This window comes from Lutra lutra, chromosome 8 (genome assembly GCF_902655055.1).
Source record: "Lutra lutra chromosome 8, mLutLut1.2, whole genome shotgun sequence".
NCBI lineage: Eukaryota > Metazoa > Chordata > Mammalia > Carnivora > Mustelidae > Lutra > Lutra lutra.
In genome coordinates, this window is record NC_062285.1 from 78,059,151 (window position 1) to 78,078,766 (window position 19,616).

General features: G+C 34.3%; 1 protein-coding gene across 6 annotated transcripts in view; it reads left to right on the forward strand.

The window, feature by feature from the left end:
- Nucleotides 1–19,616, forward strand: part of CCDC91 (coiled-coil domain containing 91) — a 377,326-nt gene that overhangs the window by 164,992 nt on the left and 192,718 nt on the right. For all 6 annotated transcript variants that reach the window (XM_047741685.1, XM_047741684.1, XM_047741683.1 and 3 more), the window contains one exon: nt 9,136–9,213. In XM_047741685.1, coding sequence (XP_047597641.1) covers nt 9,136–9,213 — 78 coding nt within the window. The remainder of the gene's footprint in view (nt 1–9,135; nt 9,214–19,616) is intronic.

Genomic DNA, 19,616 nt, shown 5'->3' on the forward strand with positions numbered 1-19,616 from the left:
TTATTTATTTATTTGACAGAGAGAGATCACAAGTAGACGGAGAGGCAGGCAGGCAGAGAGAGAGAGGGAAGCAGGCTCCCTGCTGAGCAGAGAGCCCGATGCGGGACTCGATCCCAGGACCCCGAGATCATGACCTGAGCCGAAGGCAGCGGCTTAACCCACTGAGCCACCCAGGCGCCCCTTTAAATACTTTCTTAATATACTTATTATGATGTTAAATAACTGTCTTTGATGAAGACTGAAACACCTTTTTCACTTTCCAATTATATTTGGCCTTCAAATCCTGTCCACTCTCTGTCTTCTTTATTCAGTCCTTATTTTTCGAGCTGACATTATATATGAGGTACCATTTGAGATACGTATATTCAACGGAAGTAAAATTTCTCCCTCCCAAGTTGAACTTGAGAATCCTTTCAGTTATCCATATAAACCTTAATAGGTAACTAGTTATATAAATCTGGGGATCAGCCATGGCAAGATTAGAGATATAAATTAAGGAGTTGTACATAGATAAATATTTAAGGTAATACGGTTAATTAGAGAGAGGTTGAAGAAGTAAAAGAGATCTGATTCCCAGGAAACTTCCACATCCCAAAGTTGGGACAGTGAGAAGGAGCCAACAGAACAGACTGAGAAGGAACAGATAGGAAGAGAACCATGTAAAAAAAATATTCCAAGAAGGAAAGGGTGGATTTGGCATGATGATGGCCGAAGCAGAGGCTGCAGAGTTTTGGAATCTTTTCAGATTTTCTTACAAAATTAGACTAAGATATTTAAAAGAAAAGAAGTCATAAACACTATATTCAATAACAAAAAAGTAGATGACAGTTATTTAAATGAACTCTAGAGCACAAGCCGATAGAGCAGAACTATTGAGTGAGATATATGTGTCAATCACATCTGTGCTGGAGTAATGGCGGGGGACATAGGGGACTTCAGGTGGTCCTGAGCATTTAGTGATTCAGACTTAGATTGCTGCCAACAATTGCTAGAACAATTGCCAACAGAGAGAGGACTTGGAAGACATATCAGAGTCCAGCAGCTGAAACTGGCAGAATGCTGAGCCCTCATTTCTCTTAGAAATAAATACCTGGTGAAAGTACCCTTCTTAAAGTACAGAGATGCATGATAGGGAAATCGTAAGGAACGGCACAATGCATTGAAGGAAGAAGAATGTACTTTAGAGAAGGGGCTCAGAGAAAGCTGGTATCAGAAAGTACTGGAGGAGTGGCTCCCCTGGTTACACACACACACACACACACTTCATTACCTTACAATAACAGAAGAGGAAACCCTAGGATTGTAAACCCAGGGAGGTTGTTCAGGTCCACCTCATTCCTTACTCAGGAGTAAGGAATTACTTACTTACTTCCTGAAAGTAGCTTGGAACATGGGTAGGAGAAGAGGATTGTGGTGGAACTGTGTACAAAGATAGAAACATTTTGAAGACTAGCATAAATCAGAAATATAATGGTTCAGAAATGAGAAAAGATCACAGTTAAATAAGAAAAGGGGGCTGACAGACACAAAAAAGAATTAGAAGTAAAATAAAAGAAAAAACTCCCCAAATGAGGGCTAAGCTCAAAAGAAGAGCAGACAGAACATAGTGCTGTAGAAAGAATGAAAAATAAAGGATGGCAGAAAGAAAAATGAAAAACATCAAATACATGAAGAAAGGATTTGAGAGAAAGGAATAATTATAGGAAATAAGCAAAACTGACCCAGTGTATGTCTGAATAGAGTTCTTGACAATACTATAGAGATGAAACAACTGTATGAAAAAACAAAATTCATCAAACTTTCAGAAAATAAAAGAAGGGTAGGATCTTGTTTAAGTATATATGTATACCTGGGAAAACAGATGCCAAACAGTCCATTAGGGATATATTCTAGTGGCTTCAAAGAAAGTAACTTACAAAATATTGCAGAACTCTGTAAATATAATCACTTTGCTTGTTAGTTTGCCCAGGACAGTCTATATTTATGCCTATTTCCCTATTGTGATTATAAATGGTAACCCCTTTCACTCTCAAAAGTGACCCAATTTCAGAAATAAATTATAGGCAACCAAGATAAAAGGTAAAGAAGATTAAATCCACGTCAGACTTTTAGAAAACACACTTTATGCCAAAGAATAACGTAACACAATTAAGATGCTCAAAGAAAAGATGTGAATTAAGGATTTATATACCACTGATTTTCAATTTCAAAGATTTTGTTTGTTTATTTGTCAGGGAGTGTGAGCGAGCACACACAAGCAGGGGGAGTGGCAGGAACGGGGACTCGATCCCAGGACCCTGGGATCATGACCTGAGCCTGCGGCACACCCTTAACTGACTGAGCTGCCCAGGTGTTTCTGACTTTCAGTTTTAAAAGCTGCACATAGTTCTCTGCATTCAAAAACTTAGAGAATGTTATTCTCATGGTTCTTTTATGAGGAATCTTCCAGACACTTCAATGAATTCTAAGTGAAAAAATAATAAACCATGATTCTCTGATAGAAAAGAAACCAAATTAGAAATGAATTCAAAATGAAAGAAGAAATAAAACACCCTTCAGCTTAGAAATTGAAATGACAAAAACATACTATTTTTTCTTGCAATTTTTTTTGTATTGAGATAAAATTCACATAGCATAAAATTCACCATTGAAACCATTTTAAAGTATGTAATCTAGTGGTTTTTAGTATATCCACAATATTGTTGAACAGTCACTAATACCTATCCAATGCCAGTCGTTTTTTTCTCACCTCAAGAAGAAACCCCATATGCATTAAGCAGTTACTCCTCATCTCCCTCTCCTCCAGCATCTGGCAACTGCTAATCTACTTTCTGCCTCTGCCTGTTTTAGACATTTCATATAAAATGGAATCATGCAATATATAGCCTTTTGTGTTTGGATATTTCCATACAGCATAATGTTTTCAAGTTTTAGCCATGTTTGTCATAAGTGTCAGTACTTCATTCCTTTTGTGGATGAATAATATTCCATTGTATGGATAATGCTATAGTTTATCCAGCTCATTACATGATGTTTGCATTGTTTCTACTTTTTGGCTATTATTAATTATGTTGATTGTGAACATTTATGTACAGTTTTTCATGTGAATGTACATTTTATCTATGCCCTTGGGTATATAGATAGGAGTGCAATTTCTGGAACATTTGGTAACTATTTAATGTTTTGAGGAACTGCCATACTGTTTTGCAAAATGGATGTACCATTTTACATCCCTACCAGCCATATGTATTGGTTTCAATTTCTTCACCTCCTTGCTAACACTTAATTTTCTTCTCTTTCTATTATAGTTATCCTAGTGGATGTGAGTAATTTCAACTTGAATCTCCATAATAGCTAATGATGTTGGGCATCTGTGTCTTTGGAGAAATATTTAAGTTCATTGCCCATCTTAAAATTTGACTTATCTTTTTGTTGCTGAGTTATGAGACTTACTTATTACATATATTTTGGATACTAGGCCTTTATCAAATATATTATTTGCAAATATTGAGTGTGTTGCCTTTTTACCTTCTTATTCGTGTCCTTTGATTCACAGAAGTTTTAAGTTTTGATGAAATCTAATTCACTTTTTTTTCTTACTTTCTTGTGCTTCTGTCATATATCATATTTTCAGAAACTGTTGCCTAATCCAATATTACTACAAGTATGCATCTATTTTTCCTTTAAGAGCTTGATAATTTTAGCATTTATATTTAGGTATTCCATTTTTAGTTAATTTTTATATATCATGCAAAGTGGGGTTCCAGATTTATTCTTTTGTATGTGGATTCAGTTGCCCCACCGTCATTTGTTGGTAAGATTATTTCTTTGCTATTGAATTGTCTTGTCACTTTGTAAAAAGTCAATTGATTATGGATGTAAAGGCTAATTTTGGAACTCTCATTTCTATTTTCCACTGAAATCAGCCTCTGTCTTTATACCAGTACCACAATGTTTGGTCACTGCAGCTTTGTGCTAAATTTTATAATTAGAAAATGTCAATCCTGTAACTTTGATCATCTTTTTCAAAATTGTTTTTAGCTGTTCATAATCCCTTGCAGTACTTGTGCCTCTTATTTTTTCCCCATAAAGTATGGGCTAAGCATGGAGCCCAATGTGGGACTTGAACTTGAACTCAGGACCCTGCAATCAAGACCTGGGCTGAGATCAAGAGTTGGATGCTTAACCAACTGAGCTACCCAGGTGCCCCATCCCTTGCAATTCTATGTGAATTTTGGGATCAGCTTCTCTCTTTCTGCAAAATACAGCCACTAAAATCTTGATAGAGATTATACTGAATCTATAGATAAGTTTGGGGATTAGTCACACTTAACACATTAAATCTTCCATTCTAGTAACACGGATATCTTTCCATTTATTAAGATTCTATAATTTTTATACAGTTTTTAGTGTAAAAGTTTTATATTTCTTTGGTAGAATTTATTCCTAAGTATTTTTTTTTTTCATTCTTTTGTTAAGTGGAATTTTTTTCCTGATTTCATGTTTGGATTGTTCACTATAAGTGTCTAAAAATAAACATGATTTTTGTGTGTTGACCTTGTTATCTTATAACTTTGCTGAACTTGTTTATTAGATCTAATAGTGTATTGCTTATTGGATCTAATAAGTATTTCCAGTATATATAAAATCACATCTGCAAATAGGGATAGTTTCACTTCCTCATTTGTAATCTAGTAATTTCTTAAGATGCCTTTTGTTTATTTTTCTTGCCTAATGCCTTTGCTAGACCTTCAGTACAATGTTAAGTGTCTGGGGTGTACATTCTTGTCCTGTTGCTGATGTTAAAGTTTTAGTCTCTTGCCAATAGTATAATGTTAGCACAGATGCCCCTTCTCAGGTTGAAGTTGTTGCTTTCTATTTTTAATTTATTGAGTATTTTTTAAAAAGATTTTTATTTATTTGATGGAGAGAGACACAGCGAAAGAGGGAAGACAAGCAGGGGGAGTAAGAGAGGAAGAAGTAGGCTTCCCACTGAGTTAAGGATTCCAAGGTGGGGCTTGATCTCAGGGCTCTGGAATCATGACCTGAGCCGAAGGCAGACGCTTAACTGACTGAGCCACCCAGGTACCCCTGTTGAGTATTTTTTTTTACCAAGAAAGTATGTTTGATCTTATTGTTTTCCTCCATACTGAGATGGTCATGTGGGTTTATTATTTTCCTTTTTTGTTTTAAAATGGTGTATTAAATAGATTGATGTATGTGTTTTGAACCACCTTGGCATTCCTGAGATAAATTCCACTTCGTCCTTAGTGCATAATCCTTTTAAAATGCTGTTGGATGCTGTTTGTTGCTATTTTATTAAAGAGTATTACATCTATATTTATAGGGCTCATTGTTTTGTACTTTTCTTATATTTTCTTTATCTGGCTTTGGATTAATGTAACACTGGTTACTCAATCTTGTATGTTATCACACTGAAGATAACTACTATATTTTAATTATCACTTTATCCCCAAAGCCTAGCAGTCTGGCACATAGTAACAGTGTAAATTAAATATAATGCTTACTGAGAAAATTTGATATTAAATAATAGCATCAGGGAGAATTTTAGGTGATTGGCGACTATAAATTTCGTAGTACTTGGAGAGTCTACATTTTCTACCTTGAATTATGATGAATATTACTGACTATATCATTTTTAAAAATTTATGAAGTACATATTAAATATAACAGTCAAAATTCATCTTTAAATTTATCTAGATATCTAGATATCTAGATAACAAATATCTAGAATGATTATAGAAATCCATTACTTCAGTACTGAGAATTTCAGCATAATCCAACATATTTGCTGATAGCTGATATGTTCTCAGATACTATGCAAAGCACTGAATTAATATTCCTTCTCTCTAGAAGATACAGCCATTTATAAAATGTTCATTGTCAGTTAAAATGTGTCATAGAGCATTTCGATTACTTACGAAATGTCTCTAAGAAAATGCCTTTTATGTTCATTGCTTAGTACATTGTACTCTCTGCTTTTTTAATAGCACACCAATACTTTTTTGTTTTATGTCCTTGTTCAGGACTATAGTTACTGAATTATCAAACTTGATCATTGCAATGATTCATATTCATCTCTAATTTGTAATTAGATAAAAGTAGAATACATTCTGAGTTTTACTTAATGGATCTAGGTTAATTTGTTTTTCTCAGACTAATTAATTCTAAATAGCTTTTTGACCTTTTTGGTTCTCAGTTTTTCTCAATTCTAAACTGAAGAGATTAGTTAATAATAGGTATTGTCAAGAGAGAAAAAATAAATTAGTATTTGATTAATTAAGTTTGGAAAATGCTGGTTTTAGTAAAGTTCAAGGTATTTCCTTCTGGGTTTGTCTGAGGTTTAATATGTTAAAGTATGTTGTTAATGTCCACAGTTTGACCATATTTGCCTATTTTATGTGAGCTGCTTATATATCACTGGCCTGAAAGTAAAACAAACATATGCATTCCAAGAACTGTGTGAGATGATCCACTATGATGTGGAAAGGAGATGTCAGAATATCTATTTCTATTTACATGTTTTTTAATCTTGAAAAGTAAGAGAAAAACTATGTTAGTACTTAGCACATGGATTGATGCTTTTTGCCCTCCTTAGGTTCTTTTATGAAAGTCTCAAGTTTTTTGTGAGATAACCTGACATGAATGGGAGATCCAAAATGATGAGTTGATAGTGATGCCCTTCTTTGTTCCCTTGTTTTTAGTGTAATAGAGTACATAACTTGAATAATCAGGTAATTGAACTGTTATGTTATTTAATTTTTACTGAAACAACTCTCATAGAAATGGAAAAGTGACTCCAGAAGCATTGCTGCCATGAGCCATAGATTGATAATTACACCAACAAAAATCCATATTTATAACACGTGCCCTTGGTGATTTTTTCTTAATATTGTGGCAATTTGGGGAAATAGTGATTTAGGCACACTAAGGTATATAAAGGGATATCCCAGGAAGGGAAATTAGATGTTAATAATGAAATAGAACCTGTTAAATCAGTAAGGTACTATAACTAAGGAGAGATGATAAATGAGCAAGTGGAATCAGTAAATGGACAAAAAATTATTGATATTATCTTTTATCCTAAATATAGTTGAGGTTTAATTTTCTCCCAAAGTCCATTGAGGTGATGATGCAGTTATTCTTTGCAATCATTCAGGATTTCAAGCTGGCAGAGGCTGTGCCCTCTGCAGAACCTGGCTTTTGTTGTCATCTTGGGCATTGGCATCCAGCAAGCAAGTAGGGGAAGAAAAGGAGCTCGTGGAAGATTGTGTGGAAGGTTTTTTGTGATTTAAGCCTGAAACAATGTATAGCACTTTTCCCAAGCTGATATTCCTAAAGTAAATCCTTGATTGAGAGGTTATTCTATTTATATATTGTTAGACTCAATTAGCTCATACTTTGTTTAGAATTTGTTTCTATACTTATAAAAGAGTGGTTCATAATTTTTTATCCTTTTAAATATCTCTGCAGAGTTAAGTATAAGGGATATGCTGTCCTAATAAAATATGTGGGGAAATATTCCCTCATTTCCTATTCTCTGGAAGAGTTTGTGTAAGATTTCTCTTATTTCTTACTTAAATTTATTAAAATCACCTGTTAAGTCATCTAGGCTTAGAAATTCCTTGATTAGAGGTTTTCTTGTGTTTTTTTGTTGTTGTTTGTTTTTTAATTAATAAATTCAATTTTTCTTACACAAAGACTATTAAGATTTTTTTATTTCATCTTTTAAACACTTTGGTAAGTTGTGCTTTTTCTTAGGAGTTTTTTTATTTTATCTAAAATTTAGTTTTTGGATGTATTTATATCTTAATGGTTCTTTTTTTTTTTTTTTTGAGAAATAGCTGTAGGTTCATGTAATGTCCTAATTAATGTATGATATAAATTTTCATTTTTCTCCATTATTTATCATCTTGCTACATTTCATTTTTTGTCTTATTTTGGATTATTTTTTAAACGATTCTTTTGTTGCATGTCTATTTAATCTTTTTACTCTGTCCCATTTGTCATTTTAGATTTGTTTTTTATATTTCCCATAGTTTTATTCCTCTTCTCACTCTAATCTCTTTTACCCCCCCCACTATCTTTTAGTTCTCTAATCGTGCTTCCTGCTGTGTTCATCTACTGTTTACATTATCTGTTGAGTTATTAATAGTGTGTATTTCTCAGCTGTAAAATTTCTATCTCGTGAATTCCAGTTCTCTGATGAAAATCTGTATCCTATCCATTTTCTTCATTTCTTCTCTACTTCTTTAACATATGAATCATGCATTTTTTAAAGATTTATTTACTTATTTTAGAAAGAGAGAGGACATGAGCAGGGGGGCAGAGGGAGAGAGAAATGGAGAGAGAATCCCAAGCTGACTCAGCACTGAGTGCGGAGCCTGACCTGGGGCTGGATCTCATGACACTGAGATCATGACCTGAGTTGAAACCAAAAGTCAGATGCTTAACCAACTGTGCCCCTGAATCGTAACATATTTTAAACTTTTTGATAATTAATATCTAAATCATTCATGGGCCTATTCCTTTTGTCTTTTCTGTTTTCTGTGTCTTTGATCTCATCTATTGTCAGCTTTGGTACTTTTGTATTGAAAACTGTACAGAATGTTTGAAAAATTTGAACGGCTCTGTAGAATGTTAATATTCTCCAAATAGAGTTCATCTATTCCTTTGCTAAGAAGATAGAATGGGGGATTGGTCACCTTAATCCAGCAGTTCTCCAACTTGGTTATGTATTAAACTATTGGTGTGTGTATATTACTGGAGAACTAATAAAAAATATGTAGAGGCCTGAGCTTATTGAATTAAAACAGTCCCTCCTGGCTCTTGATCAAGTGCAGAATTGCCATATGCCCCAAGAGATAACACCATTGCTCTGTGTTATCTCACCTCTCAGTATGATTTTCCTCTCGCAGTTATTGTTTTCCTGTTGTTTTTCATTGCTTCAGTCCTCCCTAATGGTTTTAAAGAGAACTTTATTTTTTCTCATTGTTTTTAGCAGCATCAGTATACCACAAACCACTCAATCATTCACGGATGCAAGAGTCAATGGTTTTATTTTGTAAACAAAAGAAGAAACCATGATTTCGTTTTTTTGTTTTTGTTTTTCAGGAAAAACACAAACAAGAATTGGAAGACATGAGGAAAGCTGGTCATGAAGCTCTCAGCATTATTGTGGATGAATATAAGGTAGAGGTTTGGGAGTCTGCTTTCTCTGTCTTTTAAACTGTGGCATACTTTAGGTAAAAAGCTTATACACATTGGCATATGCAAACATGTGCAATTATAGAATGACTGTAGTCTCATTTTAGTATAGAATTCTTTTCAATTGACCAATAAGTGTTTGTTGAAAGCTTACTTAGTAGATTACAAAGGTAATGCTGAATGCTGTTCTGCACTTCTCCAGTGCAGAACAGCATCCAGCATATAGAATCAGTAGCTAAAGAAGTTCAAGAACAAAATTCTATAGAATTAATTACTAGATTAGCTTGCATTTATACTGTGTTTCTACCTCTTTTAGATGAAAAAAGGCATGATACATGCATCTGATAAATATTGTGGGTAAAGGGGATTAAGAGAAAAAATTTGTATGAATATTGTTATGGAAATCATGATAAATGTCAATATCAGAGACACACAGAACATTATTCTTTGATTCTATGCATAAGCTTAATCATTTAAAGCAAACTGAGGACTGGCATGTTGCAAGCTTTCAAGATAGTCTGAACTTCAAAAAGGTCCATTAGTTGTATCTCATGGATGTAATTTTGCTTTTTAGTTCACATTGTGTCAAGAGCCAATATTGTGAACCTAACTTTCTCTTATTGGTGGGTAATAACTGAAAATAAAGATTTATTTTCATGCTAAAAAAAAAAGTCCTTTTCCCCCTAAATTTCATGGTAGGTCATTTTTTTTTCCCCCCACAAAAAATAGAGGAATATTCTTGCTGACATTACATTCAAACAATTCTCCCCAGAGGTAACCACTATTAGCAGTTTGATGTGAGCCTTCTAGAGGATTTTCTCCATTTTTGCATATGTACCTATGCTAATACTGTATTATATAATTTTTTGATTAGTTTTTACAGGAAATGTAATTCCACTCAATCCATTCTTTTATTTCTTTCTGTATTTATTCAATATGATTTGTATTTTAGTATCAGTACATATGAACTTACTTTTTGTTCTATAGTATTCCACAGGATGTATATGTATGTATATACATACATATATATATATGTATACACATACCATAATTGGTTTAACTGTACCAGTATAGGTAAGCATTTAGTTTGTTTTTGGTTATTCATTACTACAGTAAAAGTTTTTTTAAAAAAATCCTTCTACCACATGTAGAATACAGAATTTTTTTTTTTTTTAAGATTTTATTTATTTATTTGACACAGAGAGAACACAAGCAGGGGAGCAGAAAAGAGAGAAGCAGACTCCCTGCTGAGCAGGGTCCCCGAAACAGGGCTTAATCCCAGGACTCTGGGATCATGACCTGAGTCGAATGTAGCCACGTAACCCACTGTGAGCCACCCAGGCATCCCAAAATACAGAAATTTTCTGTTGATTAAACTTCATCCTTGGACTTGGTAGAAATTAATATCATTTTAGTTAGCTAGTAATATAGTGTCAAAAAGCTTCTTATGACAAGTGATTTGGATAAAAGTAGAAAAAGAAGTGTATCCAGAATTAATTTAACTAAAAGTACTTATTTTTTTAAACCCAGGGTAAATAGTGTGGTAGATATGTGTTGGGACATAAAAGGTCATTTTTATGACCACACCCAATATAGAAACCCGTGCCATTGTCAAGATGGTCATTAAAAAATGTCAGCTTTTTACAGCTGTGATTATTGGCTCTTTTTATAATATTGTGAATTTTTAGCTCTACTAATGTAAATCGGCTTAACAGTTATTGAATTGGCTAAAAGTATAGGATCTATTTTGAACTATCATCTTTCCCCGTCTGTAAGCTAAGGGTGGGAAGAATTAGAAAACTGGAATTTATATAATTCTCCTGGTGAATTAAATGATATATTCTTGGGTGAATTTGTATTTTACTTATTTTTATTTATGAATTCTCAAATGTTTTAAAAGCCTTTACATTGTGTTTGAACTTGTGTTTTTCTGGACAGCTCCATGTTTGATATTTTAAATTATTTTTTGATTCTACCTCCACATATTTCATTTGCTGAAAACATGTTTATTGTGTATTGCTTTTGATACTGACAACTAATGAGGTTAAAAGCATAAGTGAGAATTTTGCCAATACATTTTACAAATTGTAATTTGGAGAAACTTGGTTGAGATCTACTCATTTCACCTCTTTTTTGTCTGGTATCATTATTTGATGTCCATTTGGAGAGGATTTAAAGTTTCAAGCATTATCTGGGCTCTCTACTCTGTTCCACTGGTCTATGTGTCTGTTTTTATGCCAGTACCATGCTGTCTTGGTGATCACAGCTTTGGAGTAAAGTTTGAAGTCAGGTAACGTGATGCCCCCCCGTTTTATTTTTGTCTTTCAACATTTCCTTAGCGATTCGGGGTCTCTTCTGGTTCCATACAAATTTTTGGATTTTTGCTCCAGCTCTTTGAAAAATACCGGTGGAATTTTGATTGGAATGGCATTAAAAGTATAGATTGCTCTAGGCAGTATAGACATTTTAACAATGATTATTCTTCCGATCCAAGAGCATGGAATGGTCTTCCATCTTTCTGTGTCTTCTTCAATTTCTTTCATGAGTGTTCTGTAGTTCCTCGAGTACAGATCCTTTACCTCAACTCTATGGTCAAATAATCTTCGACAAAATGGGATAAAATACACAGTGGGAAAAAAGACAGTCTCTTCAATAAATGGTGCTGGGAAAACTGGGCGGCTATATGTAGAAGAATGAAACTTGACCATTCTCTTACACCGTACACAAAGATAAACTCAAAATGGATAAAAGACCTCAACATGAGACAGGAATCCATCAGAATCCTAGAGGAGAACATAGGCAGTAATCTCTTCGATATCAGCCACAGCAACTTCTTTCAAGATATGTCTCCAAAGGCAAAGGAAACAAAAGCAAAAATAAACTTTTGGGACTTCATCAAAATCAAAAGCTTCTGCACAGCAAAGGAAACAGTCAAGAAAACAAAGAGGCAGCCCATGGAATGGGAGAAGATATTTGCAAATGACAGTACAGACAAAAGGTTGATATCCAGTATCTATAAAGAACTCCTCAAACTCAACACACACAAAACAGATAATCATATCAAAAAATGGGCAGAAGATATGAACAGACATTTCTCCAGTGAAGACATATACAAATGGCTATCAGACACATGAAAAAATGTTCATCATCACTAGCCATCAGGGAGATTCAGATTAAAACCACATTGAGATAACACCTTACACCAGTTAGAATGGCCAAAATTAGCAAGACAGGAAACAACATGTGTTGGAGGGGATGTGGAGAAAGGGGAACCCTCTTACACTGTTGGTGGGAATGCAAGTTGGTGCAGCCACTTTGGAGAACAGTGTGGAGATTCCTCAAGAAATTAAAAATAGAGCTTCCCTGTGACCCTGTAATTGCACTACTGGGTGTTTACCCCAAAGATACAGATGTAGTGAAAAGAAGGGCCATCTGTACCCCAATGTTTATAGCAGCAATGGCCACCATCGCCAAACTGTGGAAAGAACCAAGATGCCCTTCAACGGACGAATGGATAAGAAAGATGTGGTCCATATACACTATGGAGTATTATGCCTCCATCAGAAAGGATGGATCCCCAACTTTTGTAGCAACTTGGACGGGACTGGAAGAGATTTGCTGAGTGAAATAAGTCAAGCAGAGAGAGTCAATTATCATATGGTTTCACTTATTTGTGGAGCATAACAAATAGCATGGAGGACAAGGGGAGTTCGAGAGGAGAAGGGAGTTGGGGGAAATTGGAAGGGGAGGTGAACCATGAGAGACTATGGACTCTGAAAAACAATCTGTGGGGTTTGAAGTGGCGGGGGGTGGGAGGTTGGGGGAACCAGGTGGTGGGTATTAGAGAGGGCACGAATTGCATGGAGCACTGGGTGTGGTGCAAATACAAGGAATACTGTTATGCTGAAAATAAAAAATAATAAAATAAAAAAAATGAAAAAAAAAGTTTCAAGCATTAGGTATCATGATTTGCTTAACAGGATTAGGAATCAAGTCAAGTAGGCTACAAAGTTATATTTAATTTGTCATATACTTATTGTCAGTTAATATAAACTAGATAAAGTTTTGTAGCAGGGGACTTTGTATAAAGACATTTCATATAGCATTCCATATTGATTTATTGATGATCTTCATATTTTTGTACAATGATGTTATATTACTGTGAGAAGGAATAAGATCTGATCCATTTTTGTTTTTTTTTTTTTTTTGGTTTTCAACAGGTTTTTTTTTTTTAATTTTATTTTTTATAAACATATAATATATTTTTATCCCCAGGGGTACAGGTCTGTGAATCGCCAGGTTTACACACTTCATAGCACTCACCACAGCACATACCCTCCCCAATGTCCATAACCCCACCCCCCTAACCCCCCTCCCCCCATCAACCCTCGGTTTGTTTTGTGAGATTAAGAGTCACTTATGGTTTGTCTCCCTCCCGATCCCATCTTGTAATTATATACCATTTTTAGTTGGTGTGTTCTGAAAACATATGGAGAATCCACTTCAAAGTAAGATAGGAAAAAATAAAGTAATTCAGGTAGGAAAAAGAGGCATTGTTTTCCTGTAGGTTAGATGTCTTTATAATTTAAGTATTGATTTGTGACCCACTATGGAACAGAAAAAGAAACAATGTATTTTTTTTTCCATTTGAAATTCAAACTTGAGATGGTCGTGTGATAATTACTGTATTATGTGTCTCTTTTTTAGACAGTAACTTACTTTTTGTTGATATCTTTTAAAACTTCCTTTTGCTAAAGTATATAAATATTTTGATGGATGATTTATGAATCATTAGGTAACTCAAAAACAAATCAAAATACAGCTTCTAATTACTATTGCTAACAGAAGTTGTATGAACATTCTCTTTGATTTACTCTTTCCTTAATTCAAGAAACATTGACTTCCTTCATTATGCCAGAGACTCTTGTGGATATAGCACTGAGGAAGATAGATCTTTGGTCCAATGGAATATATATTACACATCCACCCATGCATATGCACAGATCATATGTAGGTAGTAAGTCACCGAAAATCATAGCTTCTCTTGATGCTTTGACTAACCCCTCCTTCCCGTGCAGGCATTTGCTCAAATATGCAAATGGACTAGAGAAATCTGTACCTTTTTACTACCATTCCTGGCTTTTAAGGATCTTATATTTTTGTGGTTGGTTATCCTGCACTAGATGTTCTAAGTTATTTTGCCCCCTCCAAGCTGAGTTGAGGAATATGAAAAAAAAAATTCATTAGAAAAGATAGTGAAAAATTCAAATGAAGTAAGGTAAGAATGATAAAAGCCTAAAAATTAATAGGCAGGAAGATGCATTATTTTTACATTAATCTTTCCTTCCAGAATGGTGAAGGTGAAGTAGATCCCGCTCACCCCTCCACCCCCCGCTAGTTTTCCTGCTATACAGCTAAAAAAAAAAAAAAAAATCCTTGGACATTATGTATAGAACAGACATAAAATCCTGAAAGACAGAAGGCATACTGCCTAGAGATTTTGGGATCCAGGTAACTACATGACTGGGTCCCTAGATTTTCTTCTTCCTTAATTTGGCTGATTAGGTTCTGGAGAAGTGAACAACCCAGAAGTACCAAATAGGCACTGATAACAAATTCTAAGAAAAGGCTGCTGTCTCCGTCCAAAAGACCAGGAAAGCCTCCAGGTAGCAAGACTCTTAGATAATAACCATTCTACTCCCACCAAACACCTAGAACAAAATGTGGCACCACCCTCCAGTCCAGCCAACAAAAGCTGGTTAAGGGTTGTAGACTTTCACCTTCCCTAGGCTACGGTGAGATAGCTTTCCTCTTCTCCATAGGGAGGCTTCAGAGAAGGCTGACTTTCAGTCCTACTGGACAATAAATCCTCTTCTCCCAAGTGTCAGGGTAGGCCATGTAGGAAGCCTAGACTTCTACCCTACCCTGATGGTAGTGAGCCACTTTCTGTACTATCAAGGTATCAACAGATGTTTAAGGAAAGTCAAGGCTTTCATTATTGCTCACTGGTAATAAGGTCAGCCCTCTCGTGTCAGTGAAGGTTATTTGGGGAACAATAAGGTGGCAGCCCTGCTTCTGTCAGCCAGAGTGAAGTCATTGAAGGCTTTGTGTGCTGAACTCCCAACCATGTCCAGCAATAATGAGGAGATTCTTGTTTCCCCTAACCTGAGTGTCAGTGGAGAATGAGTCAGGAACCTGGATTTAGTACCTGGCTGTTCCCCTCTTGCCCTGTTGGACTAAGTCTTATCAGAGGAAGTCTGTCTAAAGCAAGATTTAAAATACCCAAATTTCAATTGAAAATCAGTACCCATACAAAGAAACAAGAATATCTCATCTTAAGTGAAAACAAGATAATGAACAGAAGCTAACACTGAGGCGACACCAATGTTAAAATTATCTAACAAGGATTTTAAGTGTTCATCATAAAAATGTTTTAACAAGCAATTATGTATATGCTTGAGACAAATAAAAAAATAGAAAGTCTCAGCAAAAGAATAGAAAGTCTTCAGCAAAGAAATAGATTATATATAGAAAGAACCAAATGAGAATTTTAGAACTTAAAAATACAATACAAAAAAAATTTCAGTATATGGGCTCAATGTCATAATGGAAAAATGGGAAATAACCAGTGAACTTGAAAATAGCAAATATAAGTCACCCAGTTTGAACAGTAGAGAGAAAACAGACTCAAAACAAATGAGCAAGGATTTAGGGATACCTGTGTGATTATAACAAAAGATCTAAAATTCATGTCATCAGAATCCTGGAAAAGGAGGAGAAAGAGGATAGAGCTGAAAATATATTCAAAGAAATACTAGCTGAAAATTTCCCAAATTTGGCTAAAGAAATAAAACTACATATTCAAGAAGCTGAGTGAACTCTTAAACAGGATTAACCAAATAATAATAACCTCAAAATCAAAACAAATAAAAACCATTAAGACCCATTGTGATTCTTAATTTTATGTGTTAAGTTGGTTAGGCCATGATGCCCCGATATTGGTCAAACATTATTCTGGATATTTTTGTTAGGATTGGTTCACATAAGATCAACTGACATTTGTATTTGTGGACCTTGAGTAAAGCAGATTGCCCTCCATGATGTGGGTGATTCTCACCCAACTGTTAGAAGGTTTTAATAGAACAAAGGACCCTTTCCCTCATCAATAAGGTATGTTTGCTAGCAGACAGCCTTTTAGACTTGAACTGCAGCTTTGGCTCTTCTCTGGATCTCCAATCTGCCATTCTACTCTGCAGACAATTAAATTTGCCAGTGTTCACTTTTCTGGGAGCCAATTTCTTAAAGTCAGTTTTTCTCTCTATATACACATCCTTTGGTTCTATTTCTCTAGGGACCCTGCCTGCTACCCACATTATAGTCAAACGTCTGAAAACTAAAGACAAAGAAAAAAAAAATCTTGAAAGCAGTGGAGAAAGATGGCATTTTACCTATAGGAAATCAATTAGATTTACATTGGATTTTTCATCAGAAACCAGGGAGACCAGAAGGAAATGGAACAACACTGAGTGAAAATAAGTGTCTACTCAGATTTTTATATCCAATGAATATATGTTTCTGCAATGAAGGGAAGAAATTAAGATGTTCTCAGATAAAGGAAAAGTAAGAGGATTTGTCATAGCAAACCTCCTCTAAGAGAATGGCTAAGGAAGTTGTCCAAACCAAAGGAAATTAATAAAGGAAGGAATTTTGTAACATTAGGAAAGAACAAAGGAAAGGACAAGATTGTGGATAAATGCAATAGACTTTCTTTTTTTAAGTTTTCTAAATTATACCTGTTAAATTAAAAAATATGTAACATTGTTCAATGTGGTTCTTAATGTATGTAAAGGAAAATTGAAGAAAATTATATTGTAGGGATGCCTGGGTGGCTCAGTGGGTTAAGTGTCTGCCTTCAGCTCAGGTCATGACCTCAGGGTACTGGGATCAAGCCCCAAGTCATGCTCCCTGCTCAGCAGGGAGCCTGCTTCTCCCTCTCTCTCTGCTGCTTCCCTGCTTGTGCTCTCTCTCTCCAATAAATAAATGAAATCTTAAAAAAAAAGATAAACAAGAAAATTATATTGTAAACAAGGTAGAGGGACAGACATAAACTTAACTTGAACTGGTAAAAGGCTAACACCAGCAATGGTGGGATTTTTTTTTTTTTAATTTGGTAGTATCGCCGATTTATTTACTTCTACAATCTATTCCATGGTAAAACTTGAGATTTCTTTATTTAGAGTTTGGTTGCAAAATTATAAACTATCAAAATCATTTGGAGCTACTTTACATTTGTATTTCAAAAACCATAGTAAGTTTAAAATGTAATAGAAAAGGCTTTTTCTCCATTTGTTACTGTGATTTCTAAGAGCCTGAAGTAATCAGTAATTATCACCACAGAGGAAAGTTTACTAATCATGTATTTTGATTTTGAGTAAGCTAGTGATATTTTAATATTTTATAATTTTTGTTTTGAACATCTTTTTGAGATATAATTCACATATTACAGAACTTACCAATTTAAAGTTTATAATTCTCTAGGGTTTTAGTATATTCACAGAATTCTACAGTCATCACCACAATGTAATTTCAGAGCATTTTCAACACCCTGCATGAAACCTTATATCCTTTAACAGTCATTCTTCACTCCTTGCCCAACCACCTGTTTTCTAGCCCTTGGTAACCATTAATCTACATTATGTCACTATAGATTTGCATCTTCTGGACATTTTGTATAAATAGAATCATACAGTTTGTGATCTTTTTGATTGACTTTCACTTAGCGTAATATTTTCGATGTTCATGCACATTGTTGCATGTGTTAGTATTTCATTCCTTTTTTATTGTCCAGTAATATTCCATTGTATGGGTATACCACATTTTATTTATACTTTCATCATTAATGGTCATTTGGATTGTGTTCATTTCTCGACTATTGTAAATAACACTATGTGGTATATATTTTCAATTCTCCTTGGTATATACCTAGGGTTGCAATTACTGGGTTGTATGGCTATCTGTGTTTAACATTTTGAGGAACTACCAGAATGTTTCTGGCTGCACTATTTTATGTTCCAACCAGCAGTGACCGAGGGTTCTAGTTTCTCTCCATCCATACCAACACTTGTTATTTTCCATTAAAAAAAAATTAGCCATCCTAGTGTGTTTAATTGGCATTTAAGTCCTTGATCCATTTTGAGTTAATTATTGTATGTGATATGAAGAAGGGATGGAACTCTTCTTTCTTTTCTTTCTTTCTTTTTTTTTTTTTAATGTGCATATGCAGTTGTTTCCAACATCATTTGTTGAAAAGATTGTCCTTTCCTCGTTGAATTGTGTTGGGACCTTTGTCAAAAATTAACTGTCTCTATGGGGATTAATCTGTAGACTCTTAATTCCTTTTCATTGAACTATATGTCTGTCTCAATGCTATTACCACAGTTTTTATTACTGTAGCTTTATAGTAAGTTTTTGATTTTGGGAAATGTATATTGTCCAACTTTGTTGTTGTTCCAGTTTTTTTGGTTTTTCTAAGTCACTTACATTTTCATACGAGTTTTAGTATCAGTGCATGAATTTTGAAAAACATCCTAGTGGGATTTGATTTGTATTCGCATTGAATATGTAGACCAGTTTGGGAAGTATTGCCATTTTAATAGTATTAAGTTTTCTGATACATAATTATGAAATATCTTGCCATTTATTTTATCATCTATTGTAGTTTTCACTGTATTCTTTTTAATGATATTATAAAATGAATTGTTCCTATTAATTTCATGTTCAGATTTTTCAGTGCTAGCATATAATAATATGATTAGTAATAACAGGATTGATTTTGTTTATTTGTTCTGATATATATGTTCATTAGTTCTAATAGTTTTTTAATAGATTTATTAGGATTTTCTATATATAACATCATGCCACTTGCCACCTGCACCTCTTTCCAGTCTGGGTGCCTTTTATTTTTTTTCCTTGCCTGATTGTCCTGGAAAGACCTCCAATACAATTTGAATAAGAGCTGCAACAGCATACATGATCTTAGGGAGACAACATTCAGTTATTAACCATTTAAGTATCTTGTTACAATACATGTAAATAGATGATCTTCATTAGGTTGAAGAAATTACTTTCTATTTCCAGTTTGTTGAAAAACATTTTTTAATCATGAAAGGTTGTAGAATTTTGCCCAGTGCTATTTGTGTCTTTTGAAATGATAATTTTTTCCTTATAATTCTACTTGATTTTTGGATATTAAATCTGTTTTGCATTCCTGAGATAATCTCACTTGGTCATGGTGTATAATTTTTTATGTGTTGCATCAAGCAGTTTGTTAATATTTTGTTTAGTATTTTGTATCTTTATTCATAAGATATTGGTTTGTCATTTTCTTG